The sequence below is a fragment of the Sinocyclocheilus grahami genome, unplaced genomic scaffold (assembly GCF_001515645.1).
Source record: "Sinocyclocheilus grahami isolate Dianchi unplaced genomic scaffold, SAMN03320097.WGS_v1.1 scaffold216.1, whole genome shotgun sequence".
NCBI lineage: Eukaryota > Metazoa > Chordata > Actinopteri > Cypriniformes > Cyprinidae > Sinocyclocheilus > Sinocyclocheilus grahami.
The window spans coordinates 867,025-877,492 of NW_015505395.1; the positions used below are offsets into that span (position 1 = coordinate 867,025).

Genomic DNA, 10,468 nt, shown 5'->3' on the forward strand with positions numbered 1-10,468 from the left:
TATATATATATATATATATATATATATATATATATATATATATATATATATATATATATATATATATATATATATAATTACATTTAATTACATTTAATGAGATTTACAAAAAACTATTTATGAAAATTTGGAGGGGTGGGAAGGCTTTCTTCTTCTTTTCATTTTACGGTTTTGAAGATTCACCCAAAGAGATCAAGTTTCACCCCAAAGCCACTGAATCATGCCACATCAAGAGCAGTGTACACACAAACACAAGCTGCTAAAAGCTCAAATCAATCACACTATATTTGTCCACAGTTAAAACTTGCAGACACAGTGTTACTTAAGACTTGGCAAAACCACAATGAGCGCAAACCTCTGGGGTGCTGTACCCGTCCTGAGTGGAAATGAGCTAAAGAGAGAGAGAAAGAAAGAAAGACAGCAGACGAGGCAAGGTGAATGTATTGATGAGCACAGGAGGGTCGATAACATTATGCTGTTCTCTAACATCAGCGCTGAGCAGAGCAAAGTACAGCGGCACTATTCAGATAGAGACCAGCACTCAGACCGACATGAGCTAAAAAACCTTTAATGCTGACGGGTGAGGATGGACGCTAAAGTTTAAGACAACATGGACGCTCTTGATGCTATTCTTAAGGCAAGACGCTACAGGTATAACCTGCACTAGTCAAATTTGTGATATTTGGCTTTTCATTATGTGTTGTTTCAAACTAGTGGAAGAAAAACATCCAATATACACTCATAAATGTTTATTTTATTGCATTTTATCTATTTGCATTTGTAGATTTTAATTACAATAAATATCTTTAAATATCTTTCTACACTTCAGCAGCACTTACATACACCAAGCTTTTTTTTATCAACAGTTTTAATCAATATTCTGAATGTTTTCACTGATGGGTTTGTTCATATATCATTCACGTTGATTTATATAACATTTTATTCCTGAAACCATGGTGAAAATTAATATCTAATCCATCCATCCATCCATCTATCTATCAAATTATTACTGTATAAATAGGAAAATGTCTGTAATCTCACATTTTTCCTTTTTTATTTAAATGTACGTCTCAGCTAATGTCTGCTTGGAACGCTAGCCTTCTACAAACGCAGCAGATCTACACTCAAAGCGAAAGATGCGCCGGCACCACCATCGAAGTTTAACCTCCCACCAAACAAATGCAATACCTGGGCTCAAACACGACGTTGAAACCATGGTGAAAATTAATATCTAATCCATCCATCCATCCATCTATCAAATTATTACTGTATAAATAGGAAAACGTCTGTAATCTCACATTTTTCCTTTTTTATTTAAATGTACGTCTCAGCTAATGTCTGCTTGGAACGCTAGCCTTCTACAAACGCAGCAGATCTACACTCAAAGCGAAAGATGCGCCGGCACCACCATCGAAGTTTAACCTCCCACCAAACAAATGCAATACCTGGGCTCAAACACGACGCGACCGTTATATGTAACAAAGTTTCTGTGCGTCCCACTGACTACAACAGGGGCAACAGATGGATCATTGGCCATCGTTCATCTCGACGGTGACCAAATCGAGCAAGTTCAACAATTTAAATACCTGGGAACAATGGTACAAGAGAGGAAAGTAGCGACTACAGCAGAAGTCCACACTCTAATTGGTCAAGCAGCCGCAGTCTTTGCTTCCCACAAGTGGTGCCTGTGGAAGTGCTCCAACATCTCCACCAAAACCAAGATCCACCTCTTTCAGACCTTAATCCTGCCAGTTCTCCTCTATGGACAAGAAACTTGGACGTTACTTAAATTAGACCTGGCGAAACTTGAGGTCTTTCAAATGCGGCGCCTACTCCAGATTATTAGAGTTTCCCTTCGTGACCATCTTCGAAATGCGGATATTTGCTGTCGATGCGAATATCAGCCAACGATCGAGGAGCAGATTCAGAAATGGCGATTGCAATGGTTTGGTCACCAAAGCATTTTATAGGGCTGGGCGATATAGCTAAAAAATGTATCAATGATATAATGTTTCATATCGTTCAGTATCGATAATTATTGAAAATTTTTATAACCTTTTTTAAAACAAAGAGCATTAGAATTTTTTATTTATTTAACCACTGTATTTTTCAATTAACCCAATTTATTGTGACTAAAAACAACAAATATTTTTTGTTTTAACAATCAACAATGATATAATGTTTCATATCGTTCAGTATCGATAATTATTGAACATTTTTATAACCTTTTTTAAAACAAAGAGCATTAGAATTTTTTTTTTATTTAACCACTGTATTTTTCAATTAACCCAATTTATTGTGACTAAAAACAACAAATATTTTTTGTTTTAACAATCAAACACAAAATAAAAATTAAACAAATATCAAATTTTTTATGTTTTATATGCAGATTAAATAGGTTTTATTAAATTAAAAACATATGAGACGCAGTGAAAAGGAATAAACCTCCACAAATTTGTGACGCGTTTTCTAAAAGTTTAAACTGTTTTGACTTTACATGGCTACATCTCTTGTGTGAGACGCGAGTGCAGCAGTCATATTTGTGTATATATATAATATGCGTTCTGTGTGAATGGCTTGGTTTCGGTTTTAACCTAATCAAGATCTTCTCCGCATTTAGCTTCTATATTTCTCTAATATTTTGAATGAATAACGCAGCAACTGCGCGTCTCGTGGACTAGACCAGTGGTTCCCAACCCTGGTCCTGGAGGCACCCCAACACTGCACGTTTTGACTTACAAATGAGGACAACAGAAGCAATCAATTGTAGTATTAAAACAACTAAAAACAGAACCAAAACTTTATAAATACTACTTGTACACATTTTTAAAATAAAGACATTAAATAAAAATGACAAATTCATACAACAAAATTTCAAAACTTAACATAAAATGAAAAACAAAAAATAAAGCTAAAAACAATTCAAAATATTAAAGAACAAAAGGTATGAGTATAATAATGATTCTAACATAACACTAAGCCAAACACCAAAAAATCAACTACATATGTGTGTATGTACAACCACACACACATACACGTATACTGTATGTACATACACATTTATAAATTCAATATATATATTATTTCATTTCCATTTAGTTTGTTGAAATATTAAAATAACTCAAATTAAATAAAACTAAAACTTAAGAAAAGACCTATACAGACATAATAAATTCAGACATAATGTAACTAAAATTAAAATAAATAACAAATACAAATAATACAAATCAAATGACAGTAGTTTATCAGTAATCCTAAAAAATAACATTGCCAAACACACATGCTAAAAAACAACTTACTTACACATAGTAAGAAATGGTTATAAAAACTGAAACAGAAGCAATAAAAAGTGATTACTTATCCTTTGGTGGAGTCACACGGTAGAGTCGATGGTCTTTACACTCTTCGGTCTTACCATGAGGAGGCCTTCACGCGACGGTCGCGGTAAACTAAGCTTTTTTATACCAGTCTAACAAAATACTAAATTAATTCAGCTGGACACACTTTCCTTATTTTCTCCGCAACAAATGGCCAAGCAAGCGCAGACACCGACAAGATACGCGATACAGAAAGAGACCAAACGCGATATCAGCACGTCTCCACACAGTAAACAAAACAAGTGGTCTATAAATAGGTCTAAAGGAAATTTTTGTCTTGTCTCCCGAGGCCATAGGAGGGCGCAATGAGCAAAATAATGCAGCGCATTTAAATTGTCAACGCAAGGAAGTAACTCTATTTAAAAAAACGTGCATTACGTCTAAATTAACTCAGAAAAATCAAATATAATTTCGTAAATTACATAAACAATTATGAACAAAACAGCACCATGTATTTATGCATTGCTTAATACAAAGAGCCGAATCGCCATTCACACAGATTGCATTTAAAAACATATGAGACACAGTGAAAAGGAATAAACCTCCACAAATTTGTGACGCGTTTTCTAAAAGTTTAAACTGTTTTGACTTTACATGGCTACATCTCTTGTGTGAGACGCGAGTGCAGCAGTCATATTTGTGTATATATATAATATGCGTTCTGTGTGAATGGCTTGGTTTCGGTTTTAACCTAATCAAGATCTTCTCCGCATTTAGCTTCTATATTTCTCTAATATTTTGAATGAATAACGCAGCAACTGCGCGTCTCGTGGACTAGACCAGTGGTTCCCAACCCTGGTCCTGGAGGCACCCCAACACTGCACGTTTTGCATGTCTCCTTAATCAAACACACCTGATTCAGGTCATCAGCTGATTAGTAGAGACTCCAAGACCTGAAATTGGTGCGTCAGAGAAAGGAGACATGCAAAATGTGCAGTGATGGGGTGCCTCCAGGACCAGGGTTGGGAACCACTGGGCTAGACTAACAAAACATTCAAATGCAACAACGTCACTTACATCATTATCACCGCATCTCGCGCGCCACTGATGACGCTCCCTGACGCACTCCTAACATTTAAATGCAAATGTTTATTTTAAAATTAGACTAATATTCATTCTTTATTCACAATCTCCTCATCACAGGCAGGCACAGCACTCATTTCAGCATGTGTTCGTGTTTGTGTGTGCGGTCTGCGTCACTCATAGCACGTGCCTATATCATGCGCTATATCGAACATTTTTTCTATCGTTATCGAAGAAGGTGTACCGTCGATAAATATCGATACTGTTTTATCACCCAGGCCTAGCATTTTACCACACAAGCAGGTTACCATACAAACTCCAAAATCGACCTGTCCAGTGGAAAGTCCAACGAACAGCGCCAAAGAAAATATGGATGAAACAGGTTGACGAGGATTTGAGAAAACAATGTCTCAACCTCGATGAGGCCAGGTCCATGGCCATGAAACCCCATGGATGGAAACGTCTTGTACATGAAATCCGGCAACCATTAGCACCCACAGCAGCGTATGGTTTGAGGAAACGATCCAAACCAAGCGCCAGCTAGAGATCAAAGAAGAAGACAACAGGGGTGCTATTGATCTAGTGCGTCATTGTTGCCGCTGTGGTCGCGCTTTGCGTTTGAAGTGTTGAAAAGATGGCACGAGATAAAGCTGTTTTTGATGTAACTTTTCAAACATGAATATAAGATAAGATATATGCTGCATTCACGCCATGTCGTAATTAATGTAATTTCGAGATGACAACACGTGACGTTCAACTTGGAGCTGTTCACACCCTTAGACTCTGAAATATCGCACTATCAATGTCTAAACACAGCGCCTAATGAATCTGAGGTGCTCAGGTGGTACAAGCTGTAGCTCTCAGAAAACTCCTAGTTCATAAGTTGTAATTACGACTTCTACGAGGACATGACATTTTAAAAAAAAAGTTGGTATCTCGTAATCACGGTAATTACGATATGGCGTGAACGCACCTTAAGTCATTTAATGAACTGGAACAGCCAACTGATAGCAGTTTTCTTCTTGCAGATTCCTATTGGCTGCTCTTGTCACATCCTAAACCCTTTACTGAATGTTTTTGAAAGTTTTATGATTGTAAAAAACTGACTTGATATTGAATGGGGAAAAAAAATTATATGAACTGTTTTTGTCCTATATATAAAACAGGTATTAGAATGCATTTTTATTATTAAAATGAAAAACCTTCAATAGGTTGACTGACCCAGCACAATGTCAAAAAGCAACCCAGCAAATGGGTTACTGTATAAAACCCAACAAGCTGGGTTAAAATAACCCAGCATGTGTTCTGTCCAATATTTACCCAGCACTGGGTTGCCAAATAACCCAGAAATGGTTGTTTTAACCCAGCATTTTTGTATACACTCTACAAACTGCTGGGTTAAATACAACCCAAAGCTGGGTAAAATATGGATAAAACCAACGATTGGGTTGTTTTGACCCAGCGGTTGGGTTACTGCCCAGAAGGTTGGGTTAAACATTTAACCCAACTGTTGGTTGAAAACAACCCAATCGCTGGGTTTGTCCATATTTTACCCAACGCCGAGTTGTATTTAACCCAGCATTTTTAGAGTGTAAAGGGGTTTTGGATTTCTCTTTTTATCACTAAATAAATCAGAAAATACTGTCAACAGGCAGAAATAAAATTCACCATGTTTTAGGAATAAAATCAGTGCAAATGATATATAAACAAACCCCTCAGAAAAAACCCTTCAAATTATGAGTGCTGCTGAAGCGGAGATAAAAACTTCACTTGAATATATGTATTAAAACTAAAATCTACAGACCCAAATAGATAAAGTGCAATAAAATAAACACTTAAAAGTTTATTTTGAATGTTTTTGTTCCACTAGTCTATGACCTCATTACATGCAAATTCGGACTTATATTGTGGTCTCTAAACTTTACTGGATTAAGATAAAGTTTAGCATTGTGAGACATTTTCTTCATTTAAGCTTTAAAAATGCTCTTTGTTCCCCCACATTTCTTTCCTCAGTTTTCTGATGCGCTTTCCACCAGAGCAGCCGCTTCCCGATCGACGTGTGAACGAAGCGGTTTCCAGCGGTCTCATTTTCCCCGTTAATGTCCTCTTCCTCACTCTCCTGCCGGAGAAAAATCAATAAACACACAAACATATTCAGTGAGTAGCGTGAATGAAATTAAAACATGTATCGTGGAGCAGCTTACGAATGAAAACTCTGAAGATGATAAACACGCTTAATGGAGTCATGAGATGAAAACAACAACAATGAACTAATCATTTCATCGGATGAAGGCGTAACAGCGTTTATGATTCATCATCGATCTCTCTGTGAAGTCACGTCACCGGTTATTCTCATCACTTAGATTAACGCCAACAACAAAATCGTGAAATCATGCTGTGATCAAACCTAGAGGCATGTGAATCAATAAGCTCATACATGTGAGTTATTGACCGCTCTATAAAGCTGTGAAGCGCATGACAGCATGTGGACAGATGGGGAAAGGTGACAGAGATCAGACCAACATTGTACATTGCTATGTGCCTATCATATACATCTTCATATCAGTGTTATTTAAGTATCATTCATATACTATTATATATCCATGATTTCTTTGTTAATATTAATATTTAGTTTTCACTTTAATTTAAGTGTAAGTTTTATGGGGTTTTCTTGTGAGTTATTGTCCTTTTTATTCCTTTTTAGTTTTTTAAAAGTCTACATAGTTTATACATTTTTATTTTAAAAACGGTTTATTTAACAAACTGTAAAAAACATTTTTCATATTTTATTTTATTTACATTTTATATAAAGTTAACATTTATTTTTATCTAAAGTAACAAAAATCATTTTAGTTTTAGTTTAATAATAGTTTAAGTAAAGCATATTATAGACACAGTTGACTAATATTAATTAAGGAATATTAACATTTATTTATTAAGAAATATTGCATTTTTCTTTATTTTAATCAAAATTGATCTTGCTTTAACTAAAAATGCTTTTTTTAGACTAAATGTTAATTGGTCAATAAATCATTATATATGTTTGTCCCTCTGTCCTCAATATTTTGTTTGCCTTTTGTAAAAATCCCTAAATTAATTTCTTTGTGTTAAAATGCATGAAAAATGCATTAAATTGAGACAAGCTTGACATCAATGATAAAAAAACTGTGTTTTTGTGTAAAATACAGAAAAATAACTTGTTTTCAAAGTAAATTTATTTTTAAACCATTTTTTCTCCACTTTAATTTTTTGTATCCATTCATCAAATTTAGTGAAGTTTATGCTTAAAAACAAGAAAAATCTTTTTGCCATTGGAATTAATTTAAAATATATTGCTTAGTGGATATTAGGATATTTTCAACTGGAAAATCTCATTAAAATAATATTTTTTTGGCAGCGTGTACATTCAAATAATACTTAAAATACACCATAAAATATACTTTTTCCACTTCAAGTGGCATTAGGCTCACCATGATCATGGGATCTTGCAGCCACAGACGGATCAAGGTGGCCAGTGTGTAGTACAGGACCAAGAGCATGATGGGATTGACAAAATGGTGCCAGTTCAGGCCACTGTTGACGGCAAGCTTCCAGGTTGAGGAGCAGTCGGTTCGAACGATGGAGGAGATGCCAAACAAACTGTGGAGAAAGAAAGTAAACCGGGTCATTTTGCTTTAATGATATCATTTTTATCCTGTTCCCTACGGTTGCTGTGACTGGGACAGAAATGATCACATGACCACAGCCCATGTGACGGGAAGAAGAGGAAGTGATGTGGAAAGCACTGGCTGTCAACACTGTCACTCAACAGTCATGCAGATCAAGGCGACGACTCTTTCATCAACTACAATTAGGCCACAGTTTTTTCCAACCAGATCCCCGTTAACACCACAACAGCGGCTATTTCTACTGTTCACGCCAAAACTGCTTTCACAAAGAAAAAATGAGAAAGACCAGCACAAAAGAGTGGGATTGTGGTACTGAATTTCTATTTATGAATCCAAGGGAAAGAAGTAAACAGGTTGATATACTGCAAAATAAATAAATCAGTATTTTTATCTAAACGTTCTTAAATCAAGATTCATTTAACATTAAATAAAAAAATGTAGATGCATTAAATAAAATTGAGAAAAAATCAAGATACATTTATTTGGGAGGCAAAATGACTTTGTTGTTGTATGTCTTGTTTTCTGGAAAAATAAGTGAGTTTTGCTTAAAACAAGAAAAATGTCTGCCAATAGGATCAGAAAAATCAACAATTTAAAGGAAAAACAAGATTATTTTTCTTTCACCGTGTCTTTTCTTACTCACTTAATTTTGATGAATCTTTCAGGAAACAAGTCTTAATATCTTGTTTAACCTCGCTCTTGATTTAAGAATGTAGATATTTGTACTGGAAAACAAGACAACATACTGAGGAAGAGCTTCACTTTTTGCAGTGTAAGTAAGTGTTAGTTTGAGTTGATGAGTTTATCTGACCATAATGCTCTTCTAACTTGAGTTTCAGTCGACTTAATTAACCTTGAGATCACAACCGCAAACACAATGAAAGGCAAACCTTTCAACACTGAATTCATTTGAAATCACTCAAGAGTAACAAATCAGGAACACTCCAGACTTTCTTTCTTCTGTGAAAAGTCAGTAAATAATGATTGATTTGTGGGTGAATTACTCCGCTAACGTTCCTCATATTTATAAAACCATCTAGATTTTACATGATTAGTTTGTTTTCTATTGATCTGATTATTTCACATTTTAAAAAATGGTGTAGAAACAATTTTTCACTCGGAAATTGCTAGGAAATTTCAGTTTACGACAGCAAGTGAACAATTAATTAAACATGACATTTTGAAATAGAAAGAATTAAATATCATTTGCACTTATATATTGTTGATCTTTTATTAGTTTTGACTGCTTTTATTGTCCTCATTTGTAAGTCGCTTTGGATAAGTAAAAGCGTATGTAATGTAAATGTATTCTCATTCTCATTCATTATTTACAGCACACGGCAGGTGCAGATTAATATCCATATGATGACATTAAACATATGACTTATTTTATGAGTATTACCGGCACTGTTGCACAAACTTGCATTCAGAGTCCACTGAATTATAAATAATTAATATAGAGTAGATTTGCATAAAGCATTCCAATGATTTGTATCAAAAAGACCTAATGTTATTTTGATGGTGCTGAGTTCAAAAATATCAAAAATCAAAATATCACGCTTAATGCATAAAAGTAACAAAGTCAGTGAAAAGTTTTGTTTTAATGACAAAAAAGAAGTATACAAAATGTATAATTTATCTTACAAACTGCAAAGGAGTGAAAAAATATGTCCAAAAGCCCATTTATATATATATATGTGTGGGTGTGTGTGTAGGGATGCACGATATTGGATTTTTGCCGATATCCGATATTTTTCATCTTATTTTGGCCGATATCTGATGCCGATATATTTAGTTTCTCTCTCCTGTGATTATAAACAAGTTATTTTTAATTTTGCTTAGTTTAAAAAACAACAACTACTTGTTAGAATTAAATAAACAATAATTAAGTTATTTTATAATTTGAAAATAACTATAAATCAGTCATTGTTTTTTTTTTCAGACAGATGCAGTGATAACCTTAACATTTTATTTGAAGATTTAGATTCTAAAGCAAAAGTACGGAGCCCCGCACATGACATGCAAGAAAAAAGAAATAAATTGTGCACACGATTTACTAATTTGTTCCCTCGATGTACTAAAATGTGCACACGATTACTATTTCGTTCCCTCGATTTGCTAAATTGTGCACACAATTTTTTACTAATTCGTTCTTTCGATTTATAAATTGTGTGCTCGACTTAGCAAATCGAGGTAACGAAATAGTAAATCGTGCGCACAATTTATAAATCGAGGGAACGAAATGGAAAATCGTGCACACGATTTAGCCTATTTTTTTGTCTGCATGCCATGTGCGGGGCTCTGTACAAAAGAATTCAGAAAATCTTTTAGAGCTCCTTGTATTTAAGTTTACAATTTAAATTTAATCCGTAAAAAAAAAAAAAAAAATAATAATTATAT

The 10,468-nt window shown here is 34.5% G+C and overlaps 1 protein-coding gene across 1 annotated transcript in view; it reads right to left on the reverse strand.

The window, feature by feature from the left end:
- The window catches only part of LOC107596271 (piezo-type mechanosensitive ion channel component 2-like), a 120,286-nt gene that overhangs the window by 74,115 nt on the left and 35,703 nt on the right, over positions 1-10,468 (reverse strand). Inside the window, exons 8-10 of the mRNA XM_016286967.1 lie at positions 7,871-8,039; positions 6,400-6,519; positions 4,755-4,940 (exon numbers count right to left, since the gene is read on the reverse strand). Coding sequence (XP_016142453.1) covers positions 4,755-4,940; positions 6,400-6,519; positions 7,871-8,039 — 475 coding nt within the window. The remainder of the gene's footprint in view (positions 1-4,754; positions 4,941-6,399; positions 6,520-7,870; positions 8,040-10,468) is intronic.